This window comes from Egretta garzetta, unplaced genomic scaffold, assembly GCF_000687185.1.
Source record: "Egretta garzetta isolate BGI_Z169 unplaced genomic scaffold, ASM68718v1 scaffold329, whole genome shotgun sequence".
NCBI lineage: Eukaryota > Metazoa > Chordata > Aves > Pelecaniformes > Ardeidae > Egretta > Egretta garzetta.
Window position 1 is genome coordinate 802513 of NW_009269999.1, and position 24670 is coordinate 827182.

The following is a 24670-nucleotide window of genomic DNA, read 5'->3' on the forward strand; positions in this document are numbered from 1 at the left end:
TCTTTGATCTAACCTTAGAAAAGTTTGATTAAAAGATAATGGCCCTGAAGACCATACATTGAGATGGTAACAATGTAGACTCATAATTTCTTCCATTAGATGAAGATGATGTTCTTAGTTGTAAGAGAAAGCTCTGGAACTGCAGTTAAAATGAAGAGTAACTTGTAAGCTGGGGGAAGAAAGAGGAAAACTGAACACGTGGATGAATAAACAGTTCATTAACGTTTAGAATTTTTCATGACGGAAAGATTTAACTGATACTTAGCAAATTAGCTCTAGAAATCTCTCATGTAAAACTCTGGCATTACAGTAATTTGGCATCACTCTGTGTTCTACGTGGTAATATTAAAATACAAACCCAGCAGAATAGCAGGAGTGAATAAAGCACTTGTATCACTGTCGCCAATATAGTATTATACATGCAGTAGCTTTCCATTCCCTATCAGTTTGTGCTATTGTACAATATTAACCTGAATCATTTATACTCCTGAACCTGCCACCAAACTGAGTTTCCTCCCAAAGCAGAAGCATATTAGCTCTAGCAGATAAGGCTCAAAGCAAAAGTTCAGTTCATAATGCAAAGCTTCAAAAGGAAAGGAAGTATTAATGCACTTAGTGGGTCCTGGGTATAAGCTGTTAGAACACAGACTAAGGACATTTTTTGTTATTATCACTAGGGTTGAGAAAGGAACTGTGGCAGGAAGAAGCTCTCAAATCACAAGTGTTTCTTCTGCCACTGGGTAACTAACAGACAGTGCCTTCTGTATATAAAGGATCTGGGCACTGCCACATATATTAAAAGCTTTTGGTTAAGAATGGTTTAGCTACTAGGAATGCTCTAACTGAAGACACTCCGAAACAATTTGTCTAATAGGATGAGGCTATTTGGTACAAAAACTACTTAAGAGGTTTAAAAAGACAGTTTTAAAGCATGGATCTTTTCCTATTTTGAGTAATATATGCTCACCTGTCCTCTAAACACACAGAATACACTAAGTCAGTCAATGACCGACTCCTTTTACCATTAGCCAGGAAGTTCATGTCTCAGTAGTGACAATACTCCATTGAATACAATCCCTCTTCAACTAATAGGCTCTATCTGCAAAATAAACTTTACTCATTTGGATATGATGAACAAAGTGGTAGGTTGGGTCCTGGAACTTTTAATCTCATGCAGGCAGGCAGAGTATCCTCCCAAATCAATACACTATATAGTAGTCTTCTGTTAGCCTCGTCTATATTAAGCATATGCACTTTCCCCACTGATGATCCCCATGGGATTGCTTTGATGAGGCCAAATAGTTGGAATACACTTCAGAATCTTTTAAGTTGCAGTGTCTCAAGTCTTTAGGTTGTTTCACTAGCTTGGAGAAGTAATATACACATGCTTATGTATGGCTTAGTTCTTTCTTCGCTATTAGACTCTGTACTCAAGTTACCGGGTGAACAAAACTTTTTTCTTCCCTCCTCTAAAGACAAGATTCAGAACTTTATCAGCACCGTGATGTTAAAATTTTTAGCACCAGTGAACTTGAACTACTCAGCTTTGACTGGTCAAAACTAACACCTATATGGTATACAAACAATCAGGACAGAAAACGCTAACACATGCAACATCAGGACGCTCATGAATTCTTGACGTTGAATCTAGTGTTTGCTAAATGAGTAACTACAGAAGCCAGATTTTCTGGATTGCAGTTTTTTCTCATGCTAATTCATAGGCTTTTCTTCCCTTCCAAAGTGCTGAGGGTGGCCCAGCTCCTATTGACTAATGGGACAGGAAATACCCACGACAGCTGGATGTTCATATGGCCAGCTGTCCACAGAGCATTCACAGGAGACGACAGGGGTCATACGTCACCAAGAGACCACTTGAACAGATGCAGGTCATAAGTTCAGCTTTGGTACAAATCAGTATTCAACAACAGTAAAACAAATTCTGCATCACCCTATCTAGTTAGTACATACCTTTGCTCATGTATCCACTCACAACCTGAAAAGTGTCCAGCACTAGGAGAACCCACCAGCACAAAGGTATCTCATTCAAATGCTACACTTTCATCTTTCTGGTGACAGTCATTGACATTCTGGGCCCAGAGCACACACTTATAAAAAAGAATTAGGGGGGCACTTTCAGACCACATTACAAATATTTCTTCAGTGAACTCAGCTCAGAGTCATTTAGCCTTCTCCACAACACTACCACATGTCTTTCAGAAATACTAGTATCAACTCTACATCGACATGTAACTTCCTGAAGCTAACTCCGCAGGACGGAAGGATCAAAGCATACCTCAACCCTAGGTGATGTGAGCAAAGTCTTAACCTGACTTCAGATTTCAAGAGAAACACAGCCAATTCAAAATTCTAGATAAGTCAATATAGAAACTGTCTCAACTTTCCCAAGTTCTGTGAAAAACAAACCAACCAACCTTCATCTTTATTAATTTAGCTATTTCCCTGCTACAGTATGTATTCCAAGGCACTGAGGCAAAAAGATTTACTGGTCTTCTCTGATTTGACTTAAGTTTTACCAAAGTACAAGTACTTCAATAGGATTTTCCTGTAGGCAGTTAAGTTTCGATTAACAACACTTCACTTAGCTAGCTTGCTACAGAAGTAGCTTATTACTTTAATGGAGAACAATACCAAATATTTGAACACATGACCTCATACAGAAAAAAAAAGTAACAATGAAGTTCTATTCAGGTGAAGATCAACTATGCTGGCAACTATGATCTTTTACAAATGCAGCCTATAGGGGTGATGAAGCACGCCTGTAATATGCAGTGGAAGAACATGACTAGTGGCTTCATTCCTCTGGTTAAGACTTACAGGCTACATGGCTCCATCAGTACTGCGAGCTTGAAATCCTTCTCTGCGGAGACTGTTTAAATCCAGACGCGTTAGAACTTCACAGCGCACCAGAAGGGTATCATCCTTTACGAAGGTTCTTTGTTTCAAGGTTTGCAGGTGCATGAAAGTCACATAACCAAAACCCTTTGGATTGCGGTGAACTGTTGGTCTCTGGAAGGCTAGTAACTCTGGCTTGGCTTCCATTACTTCTTCATGATTCTGCCTTTCAGGGCCTTCTGATTGATCCAAAATAGAAAGTCGTATAACGCCTTGGAAAGGCCAAGGCAGATGGCTGTCATATTCTCCTTGCATAGTGTGGACAAACAGAGATATAAAATTAGCACAACGTTGAGCATTTGGTAATTGGATATGCAGGCGCAAGCACAGCTTGTAGCCAGGCTTTCCAGTATAGAAACCAGGACTGTGCATCACAACAGGTCTCTCTTCTTCCTGGGCTTTCTGAAGTCCACTGAAGTTCTCAATCTTCCAGATATAAATACCATTACATTGCTGTGCCTCCATTTCAGTAATCTTTCCCTCCAAATTTCGGATAGTACGTTTGAGTTCTGCCACATGAGTGTTCTGAGTCTCCATTTTAGCAATGAGTTCTCTGATTTGGTGATCTTGTCTTACCAGACGACCTTCCAACTGTTGAATAGTTTCTCTGAAGTTTTCAACTTCTGGATTACAATCATATGGGGCATGTGGCACGGGTGAGAAGAGGGAAGGCTCAAAGGGTAGGCCATTGATGAAGGGTACAGGATTTGTAGCAGTAACACTGATATTTTGAAAACTCTGAGCCATCATTCTCATGTGAACCTGAGTGAACTCCTGCATATGTCGTGCCAATTCATTCCTTTGCATCTAGAATTTAAGAGATGCGACATTAGGAACATATCAAACATTATCTGCAGTCACATCTTAAATGTGGCTCTGAAGAAAATCAAACAACTAGTTGCTTCTGTTATGTGAGAAAAACCGGAATGTGAATCAAGGACAGGTGATGTGACAAAATAGTTCTTTACCAATGGAGGGCTACAAATTTAAGATCACTGTTATGACAAATGGAAAAAAGTTCAAATGCCAGCAGGCAAATAGTTTAACTCAAAATAGTGACGTGGTGAAAAAAGTGTTAGTGATAAACATACATTTAGTATTTTTTCTGTGTTCTAAATCAGCATCGCATTCCCTTCCTTGATTTGCTAAAATGTTCCACAGTACCAAATACAAGGGTGTATGAAAACTGATGTGGAAACGATGAAGCGTAAAGATCCATTTTTACAGAGAGGTATTAAATGTAAGAGTATGCAGATTAAATAATTTTAGAATTTAATCAGATTTAAAACACTGTCAGTTTTTCTTCACTGAACTCTTAAGAGCCGTAACTGTATTTGGTCACAACTTCGGCAGAAATTCTAGAAGCTACTTTATTAACATGAAGGATGAGAAAACACTCATGGACTAATAAAAGCAAGTTCATCAAGCAAGTAATTCACAGTTTTTTTAAATTTTAAAAGCAACGTATCAACATGCAGTGTTTTAGAATTAAGATACCTCAAAACAAAAAAAACCCCACAAATCACTGAGGATTTGGGCTGGTGAAGGAGACAAGAATAGAAAAACACATTAAAAAACCCCAACAAAAACATGCAGAAGGTCTGCAATTCATGATTCTGATAAAAGGCTTACCTTTTCAGGACACCCAAAGGCACTGTAAAAACACGGCACTGGGGCGGTAGGACAATCATTGTCATAATGGTTAGGCATCTAAAACAAATCAGATTTGAAAATAATTTTTCCATCAAGAGTATTCTTTTATAACATCCTAAAAGAACACGGCTGGATAGACTCTGAATAGGTATCTGAAGTCAGATCAGTTTATACCTATATGATTTCTCAAAGAAATATGGAAGTTTTGAACAAAAACGTTAGCTGATGATAAAAATTCTACATCCTCCTTTTATGTACTTTAACAATTCATTGCCTTTGTTCTTATATTAGCCATCAGAAAGCATTCAGGTTTTCTTGCCAGAGCAAGGCCTTTTGTTTCTAGCCTATCCTCAAGCTAGATCACAGTCCATTTCCTTCCCTGCTGAAGCACTACTACCATACACTTGTTATGTGCCTCTTCATTATCCTCTTCCTCAAAAAGCTCAAGTTACTTCAATTTTTCTTATGGTCCGTGTTTTCCAGACCCAGTTACCTCACTGTTCTGGATACTCCCAATCCATTCCCACCTCAAAGCGGGACAGCTTCAGCTGAGGCCTTATGAGCCCTAAACAGAGCAAAGGATAATTCTGGAATTCACAGGCAAAATACCTGTTTATATAACCCAGTATGTTTGCCTTGTTTAAATATCATGATGAAGTACAACACAAGCTTAATACAGGTCAGCCATTAATTCTTAACTATTACCTAGTGTTGTGGTTTAACCTGGCAGACAGCTAAACACCACACAGCCATTTGTTCACTCACTCCCAGCCCCTGCTCCCGCTAGGATGGGAGAGAGAATCGGGGTAAAAAAAAGTAAAATTAATGGGTTGAGATAAAGACAGTTTAATAGGACAGAAAAGGAAGGGATAATACCACCACCACCACTAATAGTAATAATAATGATAAAAGAATACACAAAGTAAGTGATTCACAATGCAATTGCTCACCACCCGCCGACTGATGCCCATCCAGTTCCTGAGCAGCAGTCACTGCCTCTGGCCAAATCCCCCCAGTTTATATACTGAGCGTGATGTCATATGGTATGTAATACCCCTTTGGCAAGTTTGGGTCAGCTGTCCTGGCTGCGCCCCCTCCTCCCAGTTTCTTGCTGGCAGGGCATGAGAAGCTGAGAAGTTCTTGCCTAGTCTAAGCACTGCTTAGCAACAACTAAAACATCAGTGAGTTATCAACATTAGCCTCATGTTAAATCCAGAACACAGCACTATACCAGCTACTGGGAAGAAAATTAACTCTATCCCAGCTGAAACCAAGTATCCACCCCTTATTCTATACCATCTATGTCACACCCAAGTCCCACACTTTCCAATACATCCCAGCTAATCACCACCACCTCTCCTGTATTTTCACATATATACACACAGATATCATTCCCTTAGTCTATGGGCCAACCCTCTAAAATGTCTGCTGAGTTAATTTAGTCCATTACTTTGGGCTCCATCTGTCATAACAGTCCTTCAGCTTAGGAGAGATGATTTGTGGTGTTGGATTGTTGCATGCTGAAGCCAATTCTAGTTCCATTATTGTTGTGCTTGTCTGGTTCTATCATCACTGCACTTGCTCGGTTTCATCAAAGTTCATTCTTCATTAATCTAGGTGATTCTTACTGTAATACCATTGATATGGCATATAGCCACCATAGAAGTGATGACATACAATGTTATACAGAAATTAACATAACACAATTTAATTCATCGGCTATTCTCACCCAAAATAAAATCCCCTTGAGGTACACATCAGACTTCCTCATCACCCACCAAACGCACCCAGGTCCTTGAGCAAAAGCAATCCCATGAATGAGTTTACCTTTGCCTGAGGCAGGAATAACCCAGACTGTCTTCCCCAGCATATTTTTTACGTGCACTACAGGGACTTTATGCCTCTCTACAGTACGTAAGAGTTTTGAGTGGGCAGGGTCAGCTCGATTGGCAGATCCTCTGGTGTTGACTAACCAAACGGCATTTGCTAAATGCGTATCCCAATGATTGAATGTCCCACCACCCATAGTTCTCAGTGTAGTCCTTAACAGTCTCAGGTATTGTTCAATTTTCCCAGAGGCTGGTGCATGATAGGGGATGCGATATACCCACTACTCAATGCCATGTTCTTTGGCCCAGCTGTCTATGAGGTTGTTTCAGAAATGAGTCCCGTTGTCTAACTCAATTCTTTCTGGGGTGCCATGTGGCCATAGGACTTGCTTTTCAAGGCCCAGGATAGTGTTCCAGGCAGTGGCATGGGGCATGGTATAAAGTTTTCAGCCATCCAGTGGTTGGTTCCACCATGGTGAGCACGTGGTGCTTGCCTTGGTGGGTTTATGGGAGTGTGATATAACCGATCTGCCAGGCCTCCCCATATTTGTATTTCAGCCATTGTCCTCCACACCATAGAAGCTTTAACTGCTTGGCTTGCTTGACTGCAGCACATGTTTCATATTCACAGATAACCTGTGCAATAATATCCACAGTCAAGTCTACCCCTTGATCACGAGCCCATCCATACATTGCATCTCTTCCTTGGTGTCCTGAGGTATCATGGGCCCACTGAGCTGTAAATAATTCACCCTTATGTTGCCAGTCCAGATCCACCTGAGCCACTTCAGTCTTAGCAGCTTGATCCACCTGCTGGTTGTTTTGATGTTCTTCAGTGGCCCGGATACATGAGCATCTACATGACGTACTTTTACAGCCAGGCTCTCTACCCAGGCAGCAATATCTTGCCACAGTGCGGCAGCCCAGATGGGTTTGCCTCTGCGCTGCCGGTTGCTCCGTTTCCGTTGCTGCAACCTGACTCCAAAACCCTAAGGGTGGACCTTGACTCTCCCCTGGTGCTTTCTGCCAGAGGCTCCAGGTAGGACTATTCTTCCCAGCTGCGGTGTAGAGCACATTTTTTTACATCTTGCCATGCCTGGACTGGCCCAAGGGCTACTGCATAAACTATCTCCCATTTTGTTTGTTCAGAGGCTTGGCATTGCCCAGGACCCCATTTGAAATCGTTCTTTTCTGTGTCACTTGATAGAGAGGGCTTACGATCAGGCTGTAATTTGGAATGTGCGTTCTCCAAAAACACACAATGCCCAAGAAAGCTTGTGGGTTTTTTGCTAGTTGGTGGGGACATAGCTGTTATTTTGCTGATCACATCCATTGGGATCTGATAACGTCCATCTTGCCGTTTTATTCCTAAAAACTGGATCTCCTGTGCAGGTCCCTTGACCTTACTCTCTTTTATGGCAAAACCACCTTTCAGAAGCATTTGGATTCTTTTCTTCCCTTTCTCAAAAGCTTCTATTGTATTGCCCCACACAATGATGCCATCAATGTATTGCAGGTGTTCCAGAGCTTCACCCTGTTCCAGTGCAGTCTGGATCAGTCCATGGCAAATAGTAGGATTGTGTTTCCACCCCTGGGGCAGTCAATTCCGGGTGTACTGGATGTCCAGCCAAGTGAAAGCACACTGTGGCCTGCACTCCACTGCCAAAGGGACTGAGAAAAATGCATTACCAATATCAATTGTGGCAATACCACTTGGCTGCCGTTGACTCCAGTTTGTATGGAAGCTCTAGCATGTCCGGCACAGCAGCAGTCAGTGGCAGCATGACTTCATTGAGGCCATGATAGTCTACTGTCAGTCTCCACTCTCCATTAGACTTTTGCACTGGCCATATGGGACTGTTAAAGGCTGAGCAAGCCTTGCTGATCACTCCTTGGCTCTCCAGTTGATAAATCCTTACGGAGGGAGTCTTCTTGGTGCAATATTGCTGCTGGTGCACCGTGGTGGTGGCAATCGGTGCCTGTTGTTCTTCAACACTCAGCAACCCCAAAACAGAAGGGTCCTCAAAGAGACCAGGCAAGGACAGCTGTTTAATTTCCTCTGTCTCCAAGGCATGTGTTTGTTCTCTGGTTCAGCCACAGTGCCTGTCGCCAGGGGTTGGAGTAGCCGCAGTGCCTGTCGTGGGGGTAGGTCTCTGGATGGTATTATTAAAATAGTTGTTTAACCCTAAGTAGGACCTGTCACATTCAGAAGACATAGCAATAGGACCATGCTGGTTTGAACATCCCAAGGATATTAAAAATTCTCAAGAGCTGGTATAACTAGCCTGAAGGAGAAAGAGAAAGTGAAAGACAGAGAGAAAGTGTCCCCCCATCTCCCCCATAGATTGGTTCTCCGAGGAGAAAAGGTAAAGAGTGTAATTACTAATAGTTTCTGAGAGGTGGCTCCCAAGGTATGGAGATGATGGCACTGCTGAGTACAAATACCAGATTAGTCTCATGACCAGTAATTTTATCATATGATAAGCCAGTGTTACACAGTGCAGCAAAATGCTAACATTGATCCAGCTTCCAGAGATGATGAACAGCACAACAGGGAACATATACTGCAAGTAAGGTGTTATAGAACACAGCTTTGAGAGCAAGCATGACAACTTTGAGAGCAAATAAACCAACATTGTGACCAGCTACTATTAAAGCAATATAATGAATGCTTATAACAAATTTGCTTTAACATGGTCTGGTTAGATCTGTCGTTATCTGAACACTTCAAGCCCCACAATGGGTGCCAAAAAGACTGCTGTGGTTTAATCTGGCAGGCAGCTAAACACCACATAGCTGTTTGCTTGCTCCCCACCCCCCCACCATGGGATGAGGGAGAGAATCGAGGGCGGGGGGGAAAGGTAAAATTTGTGGGTTGAGATAAAGACAGTTCAATAGGACAGAAAAGGAAGGGAAAATAATAATAATGATAAAAGAATATACAAAGTAAGTGTTTCACAATGCAATTGCTCACCACCCATTGACCAATGCCCAGCCCCCTGGCCAACTCCCCCCAGTTTATTTACTGAGCATGACCTCATATGGTATGGAATACTCCTTTGGTCAGCTGTCCTGGCTGTGCCCCCTCCCAGCCTCTTGCTGGCAGGCATGAGAAGCTGAAAAGTCCTTGACTAGTGTTAGCAACAACTGAAACATCAGTGTGTTATCAACATTATTCTCATGCTAAATCCAAAACACAGCACTATACCAGCTACTAGGAAGAAAATTAACTCTATCCCAGCCAAAACTGGGACACCTAGTTTAGCATTCTCTGTTCCCCATTTTTGCAGTTTATTATTGTACCCAATGACAGATTTTTGCCTTTGCCATTACTGAACTCAATCCTGTTTTTCAGAGTTTTTCTCCAATTTGACAAGATCATTCTTTATTTTAACCCAGGTCATTAACATAGTTGCCATCCCATTCAAACATGGATAGGCTGCAAATTAAATAACATTTATCATTTTCCTGCCAATGAAGTAAGTTATTATTGTATAGAAGAAATTATAATGGCTATTACAATAATAACAGACAAACAGAATTCCAGCCAGCATCTACAGTTTGACAATGCATTATTTATAGCTCCTTTCCAATTACTCTCCTACTCTGCCCAAATCGAAGCCTTGTCTTCTAATGTCAGCCATAACCACTGGCAGCTGCTTTAATCTCCATTCAAGATCAAAACCATGCAGCATGGCCCCTCTCAAGAAGCAGTATAGCTAAACAATGTACTTTGCAACCAAAAATCCTACAGAGGTTTTGCAAGCTGGAGCAGCATTTAAAAGAGTATTACATCTGCATTGGATGCAACATTTTCAGAGAGAGACAGGCAGAGATTTATTAGCTGGTAGAAAAACTGTTTCTTCAAGTTTCATTTCAGATTAAAGAAGAAATGTAAATACAGAACATCTGACCCAGATGAAACACAGAGAAAGGTAGTCTCTTACCTGCTCTCTGATGAGCACTGTGTTGCAATATTCACAAAATACATTGGCAAGTGGGCAGGTTTGGTCGTGAAGCTTAGTTATCAAAGGAAAAAAGAGAGGAAAGAAAGAATCAATAAAGTTACACAATTTAAGAGTGCTCATCATCTCTGATAAGATGTTAAATTTTTATTTACACTTCAAATTTTACATTTAGCTGTATGCAACTGTGAAACAAAGACAATGCCCTAACATTGCACAGTATGTTTTCTATAATTACTGTTTTTTCCTGCACTCATAGAAGAGATCCATAAAGTTGCAGATATTTTATCTCCTAAAGCTCTTTGTTCCAAAGGAGTCTGAATTTATCCAGAAGTTTCTGAAATTCATGTTCAATTGTAGTGGAACTATATTAAAGGGGTTTTTTGTACTGTTGGACTATGAGGTATTTTAGTTTAACAATTCACAATATGATATCATAAAATTAATAGCCCTTGAAATAAAACACATCCATATACAGATAAAGAAATGGAAGCTCAAAAAGGGAAGGACTATCTTCAGTATCACCCGAGTAAAAAATGCAGAGCCAGGAGAAGAATTAAGAAATTAAATTGGTATTGTGCATTAGCAGATAACACGAAAAGATGCATCTCCTGACACGTTCTTTCTGCCAGGCATAAAAACTGTAAATGTAAATATTGCTTTGTGTGTTACTTTGGCAATAGATACCTGCCTCTCTGATATAGTAAGGCCAAAAATCAATGGTTGTCACACAAGTCTTTTCACACCACAGGGTTCCCAAGAAGTTTGTATTTAAGCACAATCTTCTCCCCAGCTTTTGCCTGTTCTAGACTTGATGCCTGGAGTTTGTAGCTTCTCACCTGTACAGCACAAAGAGCTCTTCTAGACCAAAATTATTTTTTTTTTAAACTGCTGTTCCATTCATGAGCAAACCCATGTGAATGAAGGTTGAAAAACTGAGACTTCTGCTAAGTACCTCTTTATCTTCATAGGCCATAGATGTGGCACAGTTTGGACAACAGACTTGACGCCTCGGACACTCCTGTGTCATGTGCTCTTTCAGATGGTTCTTCTGGAAGGCTCCTTGGCATTGTGGGCATTCCACAGTGGAAAAATCACACTGCGACTGGTGGTCCTGAACAAGGAGAAAAGAGGGATTTGATACTACAAACAGGTACTATCGCCTTGTACTGTGCTTTATCTTGAAAACAGACAAGAGGAACAGATTGCCAGCTTTCCTTCAGGCAAGCAAATCCTTATACACTTACGCTGACTTTACCAACGGCTTGTTATTATCCCATTACTAAGGTCAGGACTTCATGTATTCAGAGCCTTAAGAATGCTCTCAGGTAAAAATTCAGCTTTATGTTTATCCTTTTAACTTTGTGTATTATTTTCCAAAACAGTTATCTCAACTAATATATCTAGCTGCTTTGAGGGAATATTAAACTGACTTTAGGGAACCTGTGTGAAGTACAGATGCACCTTATCAAAAGACAGACATGAAGGATCCTAAAGAGAAAGCTGCATTAGTACAATTTTGATGCACTATGACATTCACTCGAGAATCACCTAATTACAATTAAAGACTCATCAAAAAACAAGTGTAGCTATAGTCTCGAATGAACAATGCACTGAACCAGCATAAACAAGTATCAGGTATGACTATCTATTTTCAGTTATTCTGAATTTTCACTTATCCATGAAAACAAGGTTCCATATTTTCAAAACTAATTCTCACCTCTAAATGCCTCAGCTCCATCTTCATACTGCAGCCCTTGTTGGGACACTTAACCATTAATGAAAGGATTTCCCGTTTAGCAAAGTTGTCAGGAAAAAGTTGATTTTCAAGCAGAATTTCATTGTCTACTGGACATTTGTGACCTGCATCTCTACAATACAGAAAAGAGAAAAAAAAAAAAGAAGAGATTCCAAGTTTCCTTCGCCCTTCATTTAAAATATTTTTACACTAGCAAGACATTAGTGGCCAAATTATAACACATTAAGAAAGTCTTTGAAAACAATGGCACTTAGGTGGCAATTACCAGAAAGCATAAAATGTACATCAGAGAAAATGACAAAATGCAAGTTTCACTAGAGGTGGCATGACTGGGATCGCACCACTTTTCTAACTCAATAGTTTTTATTTGGCCAAATGCCATGGTAGATACTCTGGAATTAAACTTGAGGAGGATGTAAAGAAACGAAAAATTATGGTCACGGTTCTGTAAGAACTTCACATAGCTCAAACATCAAAGATTATTTCATATACTATTTCAAAACATTCCTCTAAAGATTCTTGGACCTCCTCTCCTTTCCTTCTCACTTTATAAACAGCCAAGGTGACCAGAGCTGAGAGAAAAAGCAAAAATGTCTTTTTTTTTCTTTTTTCCAGATTCACTTCATCTACTTGGCATGACTTTTCATATAGTCCATTTTGGTCTTTTTGTTGTACAACCATTTGATCAATTGGTCATCCTTCAGTTCGTTTGTTTATATAGCAAAGAAGGGTGAAAAAACTCCAGACACAAAAATTACTAATAACTATGAAAATTACACTAGATTTGGAACTGGGTGTTGTATCCGAAGCCATTTCAACTGCAAACAGACTGGAAGTGAGTGCTAACTGGTGAAAGTTTGGAGTCTGATGGTGGAACATGGGTGCATGCAACTTGCATAAGAGAACTAACAACCTCTTCCGCTTTGTCAGGTTCTGTCTACCTGCATTTAAACACAAGAATCATTAGGAATGGAGTAAAAAAGGGATCACAGCCACTGAATTCTCTTTTAAAGAATATCCACTATCAGCTAATTTCTGAAAGCAGCAGATCAACATATCTATTCACAATTAAGTAACACATTTAAAGATGCATGAGGGATCAAAGCTTCCGAGCTGAAGTGCTAATGGAAACAGCAATAAAATGGAAAAATCCATGGGGCGGAAAAATGTCAGAGAGCACTTGTGGTGCAAAGATCAAAGGCCAGATCATTGTCAGTGCTTGCAAGCATGAGGGGAAGTAGAACCCAGTGGGCTGTGGAGACCAGGAGGGAATTTGTGTTCTTTGTTGGAAAAGGAAATAATTGCTCAGCAACTCCTTCATCAGCAACGCTGCTAGAGGAAGTGGGGGTAAAGCTGAGACTTCAGAAAGAGACAATGAACTTCCTTCCCTAGGTTTTGCTTGCAAGAGCTAGCTCGCCACAAGTCTGTCAGTCATTCTCCTAAACAAGTGGAAAAAAGAAAATACCTAGCATGCTGTTTTGTTTTATAGCTCCCTGAGCTATGATCAGCGTGCTGATCTTTGTCATAACCCAGAAACGTTCCTATCACAGAATCGAGTTTATGCACCTCAGTTCTAATCTACATTACAGCGGAGGCTTTCCTATGCTGGAATCATTTATCACATTGGACTGTGCCACCCACAGCAGCACCTGTGAAACAATAATCATCTGCTACAAAGTACAATGAATATTCCTATAATTTCTCTTGAAATTAAAATATAGGTATGAAAAGTAAAGCCAGAATAATTTTGTTTTAATTAAAAGCCTGCTTCATCGTTTTAGCAACTGAGCAGTTTAGCCTAGAAGCTGAAACAGTTGGCATCCACTTGAACTGCAGCCATGCCCACTGTTTGATGAACTAACACCCAAAGCTTTCTTTGCTGCCCCTCGTCAGCTCATAATTCTGTTTTTCTGATATTTGGCAAGCTCTACTACAAGCCTCAAGTCAGCTTTGACCTTATATACAGGAGAAGACAGACTAGAATGAAATTTAATTACCTACTGCATCTGATCTTAGTTCTAAAATTTCTAATCAAGTACTTTGTAGACAGTAACATTTGTAAACTATTATTTGTGGTTACTTAGGTAGACAACCTTCTTCACTACCATGACTCATAGCACTTCAAAGCACTTCAGACAGCTTTATTTAAAAAGATGCCAAGGCTTTCTGGGAGGCAAACATTTACTGCGATCAAATCCATGTGGTCGAGTCGTGTCCCTCACATTGTAAGAGCTAAGGCTCCAGTCTTTAAAAGCTTTTTAAAAAAATCTTTCTAGCTGCAGCCACAACTTTTTCAACATGGCCAACGACAATTGTTTGTGTAAGTGACAAGAAGCAATTACTCAAAAACTGCTTGTCCATCTTTTATCATTTAAAATTCTTAATCTCTGTGATCACTTGAGCAAGACAGTGGGGACAAGGGAATAAACAGAAGAAATTTTTTCCTGATCAAATAAAGGCTGTGACAATCTAATGAAAAAAACCCAGTACTTAGAGAATGTAAAAATCACTCTCCATTTTCATTTAGTTCTGTAAAAGCTTCTCAATGACATCAGTCAATACGGAACTGCAGACACTACATACTCCAAATCAATGTTGTACTGTAGACACTACATACTCCAAATCAATAGCTTGATCCATGGATCCCAATTAAGCACGCAATTCAGCCCCTCAGGGCTTCAGAGGGGTCTGGCACTTTAAGTTGTCTGCTCTGCTTTCATAAGTATTCATTGCATTCCAAAGACAGTATTCAGTGGGGAATGAGGGATAACATTTACCACCAACGAAACATCTGAAATATCACAGTGATGGTCCAAGATGAAAAATGCTTTCCACCTGTGTTTAGTATTCACTGAAACAGTCAACACTATCTATAGAAATGAAGTAAAATAGGGAAAGGGTGTAAAAGAAGCAAAAGCTTCTGGTCATTGAAACTGTTTGCAGACCTAAAACTTTGAGCAGAGCAAACGCTCTGTTAATTTAAAAAGGAAGAGAAACCATTTCCCATGCCTGGGGTTTAAGAAGGAAGTTTCTCTACCTGCTACGAGATGTTGCGTTCTGAGCATGTGTTCACTGCAGTTCCTCACTCAGTCCTGTGGTAAATTCTAACAAATGACTGTAACCATGCAGCTCATCAGCAGAAGCAGAAGGATTAGAAAACAAGATCACTTTAGCTGTTAAGGATCTGAAAGACTGGAAATGAGACACCCATTTTTGGTAATTTTAAGTTTAGTCATTTTCCCCTCAGTTTTCAGCCAAGGAATTCTGTTGTCTTTGAAATGATTGGTGAGTTTAGTATACTTAAGTACTGACTAATTTATCTTCAGGATTTATAGACATCATACTCCCATGAGAAGGTTTAAAGATTTCTTTCTTGCAGAAATAACCAAGTTAAAGAAGAGTATAAAAATTGCTACTGCCAAGAAACAGAGCAAGCTCAGAGAGAACAAGTAAGGAATTCCAAAAACTAATGGCCTTTATTAGTACAAACGTCTAATTCAGTGCTTACAAGCATGCATGAAAGTATGTACATTAACCTCTTGAAAGAATTTAGGTTGGAATGTGCAAAGCAAAGGCCAGATAGTGAGGCCAACTGCTTGTGCCTAGGGAGCTTGATTACAGTCAAAGCTGACAGGTTCAGGTTTGGGATTCTGTCTTGTGAGCTACAAATGATAGGCCATGGAGAAAAAGAAATTGAATAAAACTCTGGATAAATGGTATGGAAAACAAATCAAGAAAGCACTGTCCATTTTTCATGCTAAAATTAAATGCCTAGGGAAAATAATATTGTACAGTAGTGCTGAAGACAGTGTGATGATCTTTATACAAAGGCGGGCAAAGTAAGGTTGGAAATCAACCAGTTCTATATGTGGGTCACAGAATTAAATATATAGATTCCTACCAAAGTACTGTGACATTTGAGCTAAGTCAGCAATTGATAAGAAAAAATCTGGCTTACGCCGAGAAGGAAAAAGCCCTGGAGCATAAGATCTAGCCTTCTATCAACATGTTCCAATACTCACTGACACATGTGGGACACTGATGACTCTATTCCAGGTTTGAGGGAAGTACATGCTACCAGCGTACTTTCTGCCCTTCCACGCTCTTTCAGTCATTCATTTTTATGAGCCCAGCCTGTTCCTGCCTTCATATCTTATTCCCACTCCCCCACGTGCCACCTAGTTTCCTCTCTCAATGCTTTGAGACTATTCCCTCATTACATTCTCTCTTCCAGCTGAACAAGGAAGCAGCTGATTTCAAGTGAAGAACGGAAAGCATGAATCTGCACCAAGAAACCATGTTGTCTGTAGTTGCCCATAGTTATCAAGAGAAACAATCACAGGGAAAAGACAGGGTTTATAATCCTGGGCTGAAAATGGAATTTATTTGGAGGATTTGGCTACTTTTAAAAAAATTATTACTTCATGTTTACTCAATTGCATTTTTAGATTCATAAGCTGGGTAACTTTGTATAAATGGCAAAATATCTAAAGCTCATGCAACCTCCGAACTCAAGACATTTTGGCCATACATGGTGCATCTTTAATGCATTATAAATTTCCAGAGTTCTATTAGCACTCTGGCAATGCACCTTAAGCAGTTCTAATTCAGTTTACATTGCCCTTAAACTGCTCTGCTTTGGCAAGTGAATTTCTTCTTTAAAGCAACTTCCATAAATTCTCCTTTACCTTATTGATTTGACAATGCAGCCTTTGCAGAAACGGTGTCCACATGGAGTCTGCACTGCTTCCCGAAGAGCCATCAAACAGATTGGACATTCATATTTACTTTCCAAGGGCGGATCAAACTCTACGTCATATCCTTGTGTTTCTTCTGTGAAAGAACTTGGAGGGTTTCCAGTCCCACTGCTGACGCTTACGCTGTCGTCTTTCACTCCAACGCTGCAGGCACTGGCCATGGCTGCCCAGCAGCCGCTTTCCAAGTCTCGGGCTCCACAACTGTTATCGCTGTATAGCAAGCTCATAGTAGCTAATCAAGTGCTACACAGAAACGCCCTGCAAGATGACAAGAAGATGGGTTAATTTAAAATATTCCAAGACCTTCCTTTCCAGTCAAGAATAAATTTTACTTCTGACTAGAAACACTGGAATAGTGGTGCAGATTTGGTTCTACTCAAAATCACTGGTTTTGTTTTGTCCCAGTTTCTGTTATCTATTTTTTTTTTACTTATCTTGTGATATATAGGAAAGAGCACTGCATCCTATCAGCCTACTTCAAACACACACACACCTTTCTGTAATCTCTTTCATCTGACTACCTAATTTCTGTAAATTTCTCCTTGTTATGTTTACTGAAAATGCTTCTTTACCCCTTCAGTATTATTTACTCCTAAAGCATTCAAATATAATTTGCATGAAAAATGCTGTACAAAATCAAGTTTTATTGGATGACAATAGCTCTATGCCATATTGTCCTTGTAGTGAATGTTATTTAACACTTTCTGTATATGGCGATTCACAGTATAGACTTCAAATCAGTTTAGGTGCATGCCCACAAATAAAATGCAAGTCCAAGTGCCCAAACCAAGAAGATGCTGTGCTGCAAATGAAATTCAAACATACAGCACTGCTGATAGCTTTTGAGCTGTGGAAATATTAGCCTTATCTTGTGTGTAGCTTCTTATTCAATTTAAAGTCATATTGGCAGTTTTAAAAAGTTATCTACAAACTACTAGTATCCAAACAGAGCTCTTGCTCTCCTTTCCCTCTTCCAGTCCAGCTGGCAGGGAGGGCAAGGGACATGACTGGAAGAACAGAAGATAAAAGTCACATTTAGCTTTTAGAACACTGCTCACAGAGAAGGTTGAACTCATAGGTATGAAATAAAAAAATGCTGGTATCCCCAAACAGATTGCCAGTGTTCTTATATTGAATGACGGAACTTTAGAGAAAGGTCTAAACAACAAATATAAATTCTAGAAGTCAAATTTTCCTCTCCCTCAATTTTTTAATCGTTACAACCATTTTCTTAGAATCCTATTACGTTTTCTATAAATGGCATTTCTTTGAAACACAGAAGTTATCACCAGGTGCAAGGCAGTATGAGTAGGCTGAGGGTTACAGAGCCAAGCATGCAAAACAAGCCCACTAAATTTGATCTTTTGCACAGCAGTGTAGGCAAAGGTCTTTTGCAATGTTCACCTAGTGTTTTCACTGCAATACCATTACATCACTTAAAGCATATTAGGGATGGAAATCTAAGGATTAATCAAGAACTGACCTGTAAGGATTGTTGATCTGTATCTGCAGACTCTGGGGGCAGCAAGGGATACTCAATAACTAGGGTTACCTTGACCACAAGCTCACAAACCTGAACTTTTTCCTGCCTTTATCAGAATTTGAACACCACAAGTCATTTTAAGAAAATGTTCATGGATAGGAGGACATACAGATAGGTTTATTTGGGTACTTACTATATGACACCTGAAGATTACATCAACAGAAATACTAATCACACAAAGCTTCAACTAGCATTTACTGGAAATATGTTTTGAACACTTGCAACATTACCGAAATGCGCTTTAGTCCACCTACAGGATAAACAATTAGCAATACTGTCCAAGCTTATCCAGACTAAAAAAACTCCAGCATATCTACCAAACAAAATCAAACAGGCAAAGTTACCATATTTAGGTCAGTTACAGTTAGAATCAAAACAGAACTTTTACTCTGTTGTGTAAATATGTGACTTTCTATTTTGTTGAGGTACACAGAGGCATGAGAAATATGTGAAGAGTAGCATTCCTGACATTTCTAAAATGCTGCTAAGGTACAGAGTCTCAAAGCACAGTTTGACAGTTCAGAGTTGTACTGAACTGGTCATCAGCACTCACTTTATGCAGAAATAACTCTATAGCAGAGCTGTCTGGAACTGTATCCAAGGAGTTATGTTTACTTCTATTCCTGTTTTCTGACCCCACGTATTATTCCCTATACATTATCTATCACAACAGGCTTTACAATCAAGGCTCCTAAACACATCAACATTACAAACTAAACACCAAGTAAATTCTCAGCAGTTGCTTCAGACGTAGTCCAACAACGATCAATTTAATCCCATGGAACTGAGCAGCTCCCCCAATGACTTGGAAGCAGAAGAATGAATGCTTAGAAAGATGTTCTGTGACAGAAAGATTTTTTTTAGACTGCCATCGGTAGGTCTCTTTTCTCTGGAGAAAAAAAACCCCAACTTGTTTTTGTTGTTAAACTAACATCACTTTTACTTAACAACCGCTGCAGAGGATGATTAGTCCACAGGCCATATTTCATGAAAAATCACAGGAACTAAGTCAGCCAGTGGAGTGGGAATGCTGGTATGCAGGATATCAGAATCCACAGGACAGCCTAGGACTAAAAAATTCACATTATCCTAAACCACAAGGGTATATTTAGTGAGATTAAGAAAGGGAAGAAAAACATATATCCCTTTAGCAATGACACAAAGGAATTCAGGAAGTTGCAAGGAGGAAAATATAACAGCTTTACCCAAATTCAGCTGTCATGTTAATTGCAAAGAAGTGTGCAACTCTTCCCTTGGGCTGTTCCTAAGAAACAGCATACTATTGGAAATATTGTTCTTATAAGAAAGAAAACAGGATCTGACTCAGTATAATCTCCATAGTTGAACACTTTGTAGATTTAAGTGCTATGCAAGTGGTGTTCTCTTTGCCTGTTTAAATTGTTTCTACAGACACAGCAGGTATGTACTACAGAAAGAAAAATCCTATACCAGTTATTTTAATGAATGAGTCACTGCAACCAGTCAACATCCCAGTCTCACACAAAAATCCCCTTATTCAGCGATATACTCCACTCCCACATGGAATTTGTCTGCATATGACCAAGGAGTTTGTAAAAAAAGAAGTGCAAGTATGATGTGGCTCCTCTTTTTAAGTAGAGAAATTCAGGCACAAAGAAGCAACTTAAACAAGGTGATTGAGAGCCAGATTTTTAATTTTGTTCACGTTTCATGTAAGACAAGATTCCTCCTACTACTCTCGCCCATTTCATCTTATCTGTGAGGAGAATTCTCCTTCCTCCACACATATTTATAGGTGTGGGGCAAGGCACAATTTTCCAAATCAAAATCCACACTGCTGTTACTCAGACCATTAGCCGAGGCCAGATTACTCCACCACAGTTTAAAACAATTCCTTTACAAGTTGTAACTATTGTAGCAGGAATTAGTTCTGTTTCTTGTGGCACTTAGTTTACCTTCCAAGAGAAGGAACATAGATTCAATTTTCTTGAACAGAGCAGTGCTAGAGCAAAACGAATTAAAGAGTATACTTTGAATGCTGATGACAGGTCTTTCCTCTGATGAAGGTGGAGCAGACAATTTGTGAGCCTATTGTATAAGTTTTGCATGTTCCTCCCCTGGGGAATTTAAAAAAAAATTTCAGGCTAGAAGAGGATGGATTTTAAAACCCAAACCAGTACATATCCCAAGGTTCACATCACATTGCTGCCCTTTCTATCTGATTACAAAATAGATTACCAGTGAAGTAAAACCTAACAAACATCCCCCCAAAACCACATCAGTTTTTCTTCCTACTGATAATAGCTGCTATTCTTCCTCTGTGTGGAACAAAATTGAGTCAAATACAAGTACAACGATATGCAAACATTAACTTGTAATACCTTCTCTACACCACAGCCTTTAGAATTATCCTTTTTTGACACTGGTAGTTTAATAATGGTAGCCCATTTATGACCTTTTTTGTTTGGACAACATCCAGCCTTCAGATTGAGGAACAACTGAAATTAAACTGGATCATTACATGGTAATTCTTAGTTTTGCTAGTTTGAAGTTTCTCGGGCGCAGAAAGCATTAAAACTGTTTGGTAATGCACCTGAAACGCCCTTTTCTAGAGCTAGAAAGTGCTATCAGGCTCACCAAGCAGATAGATAATGGGTTTTAGCTTACATATATGAGGTATCCAAAGTCCTTGGGCCAGAAAAGTTTGATTTCTCTCTGCAAGACAACAGCCGTATTGTTCGACAACAGAAAGGAAGGTGCTTTCCAGGCCAAACAGAAACAGACAGAATTTGTTTGATCACTGTGCTGCACAAATCTGGAATTGCCCTAGGGATCAAACCTTCATGCCCCAGAAAAGACACAGTTAAAAGACTATAGGGAGTCCCCATACTTCTCTTCCAACTTTAAGATTAAACCATAATGAAACCTTTCTTCAGTAAGTAACCTGTGCTACATTGCTGTTTACACCGTTGCATTACAACGTGCTTAGGTTGATCTGAGATAGCACCGTCAGACCAGAAGAGCAAACTCCTGCACAAATTAATGTACCTTATGATTGACAAAACCAACTTCGAAACAGAATTAAAACCCACCCATATTTCAAATTAATGCATGCAACAAAATTCAGTACTGTGATTTGCTAAGTCCCACAGTGTAATGGAGCTTTGGTAGGACTTTTACAGATTTTCATGCTCCAAAGACCCACAGGATTAATTCAGAAACTTCTCTAAATCAAAAAACATTACTGGTACCATTAGATATCTTCAGATTGCCTGAGAAATAATACTATAATTAGAGTAATAGAGAGAAAATAAAAGTAGGCACTGTATCCTACTTACACTGAAATATGAAACGATACTTTTGAGCAGTTCGCAAAGGCGAAGGAACGCTGTACAGAGAGTGTATCAGTTACCATGACATAGAAAATTTTGAATATTAATCAGTAAGTATTGAATACAATTAATTTCCACATGCCCTTTTCTAGAAAATTCACACTGAGCAGCCATATAAATAAGTAAATCAATACAGAAGACTATTCCAAATCCCTTTTCTTACTTGAAGTTCATGAACGTAATTAATCTGCTTGCAGTCAGGCCAGCATGCAGCCAGCAGGGGAAATGCCTTCAACGCCGCATGGACAGAAAAACTGGCCAAGCTCTTCTCCTTTCTTCTTCTGCCTCGCTAAGAACAGTTTTGTACATATAGATTTCTGGGTCATGAGATTGACAGACCAGTGGAGTGACTTTGGATAATTTGTTTATGAAGCAATACTTGCAACACTTATTCCCAGGCATATTAATCAATGGTCTACTGACAACTGATAAGCACCGTGTGTTTGCTTTGTGAGGTTTGCAACTATCATCACTGTGGTCTCATCTAGGCAGAACATATAAAATGATGCGATTTCCTTTTAATTAATACCTGTAAACCACTTTCATTTCAAAGCTATCAAATGGCCAGACAAGCCAAAGCAATAGGAGATAGCGAGCAGAACGCGTAACTGCAAAAAACAAATTCTGATTTCTTGTAAAAGCCTGCAAGCACTTTGCAAACATTTAGTTGAGATACCAACTTTTTTTTCCTAACAGCAGTAAACCTTAAGACTTCCAAGTCTTTTGGATAACCACTATACTTATCACTTTAACATGTGAACCTAAAGACTTAAAATATGAATTTTTGTTTGCGGCAAATACAATTGCACAACAATATTAAAAGCTCATTAGACACAATCAAGAGCTCCTGCCACTGGAGCAGAGCAGGCTTAGAGCATTTCTGAAGCTTTCCAGGTGATTTCTCTTTGCTTGGAGAGAATGCTAGTAGGCTTTAATCACATACGTATTTTTATGCTTAAGCGTTACTTAGAAGACTAGATGGTGGCCCATTCCCTGTTATGTTCACATTTTATCCTGCTTAAGTATGTCAAAACAGATTGAATTTTAGTGAGCAGTGGAAGTGGACTATACTGTATTTAACACCAAAATATTCCATGGATTTTTCCACAATTGAAAAAAACAACCCAAAATCTCCCAAACCTTTCTTCAGTTTGTTAACTTCTAGGGACATTTCACCAAGAGTTGTTCAGACTAACAAATACAAGGAAAGTGTTGTTAGTGAGAAGAACAATACTATTTAGTTCTTTACTTTGGCAGAGACTCTGCTTTCTTTGGCCTCTGCTCTCCCTTTGCACACTGAGAACACTTTGAGATATGCACTGTGCCTTTCTATATCCCTCAGTGGATCTGCAGAGAATTTTTATGCTGCCATAATGGGGACAAAGTAAACATCAGGACAGAAAGGACTTCAAAAAGAGGCAGGGAGAAATATGGCTATGAACAAAAGTCATTTCTGCAAGGCGTGGACTCCAGGACAGATTTAATTACCATCTACCTCAACAAGCATTAAGCTTGTATCTGGCATTAGAAAAACTATTTGAGACCCTGGAAAAAGAAATGGTGAATTAAGCACACATTCTGAAAACCTTACATTTACTTTTCTTTTTGACATGCTTTATACTCGGAATCTTTTATCATTAGTTTTCACAGTCTGGATCTAAAACCTTTTTATATTTGTTTAGCTAATTTGTGCTACTGAGATATGAAAGATACTCTTCTTCACATATTAAACTCACAGAAGTTCAACAAGTGAAGAAAAAGCATGTTCACCTCAGACCTTTTTTGATTCTGAAATTGTATCAGCACAAGTATTTATTCTGTGCACTTTTTTAAACATAGTAGCACATTTTTTAAACAGAAAGCAGTATTGCAGTGATGCGATACTACAAAACTTAAAAAGCCATTTATGTCTTGATCACTTCTCATTCAATGGAGCCTGACTGAGCTCCACAAATCTTTAGCTGCTGGGAACAGCTGAAGGTAATGTGGAACGTGCAGAAGAATCATGCTCAAAGCGATACCTGCTGTGAAAATAATCCAACTGCTTTTATCAGCATACTTCTGTGACCTTTTTTCCTTCTGATACTACTGGGACTGGAATCCTTCTGATACTAGTGGGGCTTTCCTTTCGTACTATGGAAGGACAAAGCAGTTTGCCTGCAAGTGTTAGCACGGTGAACACAGGGTAAAATGCACTGGAGATGTTAAACAAGCTAGTTAGGGCAGCCAGTAACTTTGCCTCCGCCTCTCCCTCACCAAAAGCTTCAAACCAATACTTTCTTAATCATTCTGTCAATGGTACCTGAGACACAATAAAATCCACACAGCAGCATGCAGAACTTGTCAGAGGCAAACACAGAGAAATACTTTCAGCTAGCTTTAAGTACTGGGTGTAAGGGATATAATTAGAACATTTTCCTCCCACCTACAGTTGAGATTTCCGTTTAAGTATGAAAAGAGTCAGTGTGACCCATCTAAAACAGATGAAATTGATGGAAAGTACTACTGAAGTCATAGCTTATTACTCACGTTAATAAATTTACCACAAATATTAAGTACTGCCAGTCTCTATTAGAAAACAGAGTTTTCTAAACAGTAACCTCTCCTGCAAATTATCCTTACAGGCCTTTAACACGTTAAGAGGAGTTATCGAGTACCTCCATTTCGCAGTTGGAAAAAACAGAGCCCACTTTTAAGGCGAGGTACTCGAGGCTGCACGGGAACTAACAATCGGGACTGCACCTCGGAAGCCGCCCGCTGCCCGTGCTCCCAGAGCGGTGCGATGGCACACCCCGGACGGTTACGAGGCAAGGGAAAGTCGTTCCAGGCAGGTTCCCACCCCCCCAGCAAACCCGCCGGGGTTTGCCCGGAGCCCCCGCC

General features: G+C 39.7%; 1 protein-coding gene across 1 annotated transcript; it reads right to left on the reverse strand.

The window, feature by feature from the left end:
* Positions 1-741: 741 nt before the first annotated feature.
* TRAF6 (TNF receptor associated factor 6) lies at positions 742-24631 on the reverse strand. Its single transcript, XM_009647550.2, has 7 exons — positions 24448-24631; positions 16808-17134; positions 12081-12231; positions 11316-11474; positions 10343-10414; positions 4546-4623; positions 742-3720 (listed from the first exon to the last, which is right to left on the reverse strand). Exons 2-7 carry the CDS (start codon positions 17101-17103, stop codon positions 2839-2841), a joined length of 1638 nt encoding a protein of 545 aa, XP_009645845.1. The 5' UTR covers positions 17104-17134; positions 24448-24631; the 3' UTR covers positions 742-2838.
* Positions 24632-24670: the final 39 nt, after the last annotated feature.

What these genes read in the sequence shown, in the direction of transcription:
- TRAF6 (XM_009647550.2), bottom strand. Translation starts at nt 17,103, where the DNA reads ATGAGCTTGCTATACAGCGATAACAGTTGTGGAGCCCGAGACTTGGAA. An exon ending in TGGAGCTGAGGCATTTAGAG is followed by an intron (nt 11,475 to 12,080) that starts GTGAGAATTAGT and finishes CTCCTTGTTCAG; the next exon opens with GACCACCAGTCGCAGTGTGA. An exon ending in CAGTGCTCATCAGAGAGCAG is followed by an intron (nt 4,624 to 10,342) that starts GTAAGAGACTAC and finishes GATTTGTTTTAG; the next exon opens with ATGCCTAACCATTATGACAA.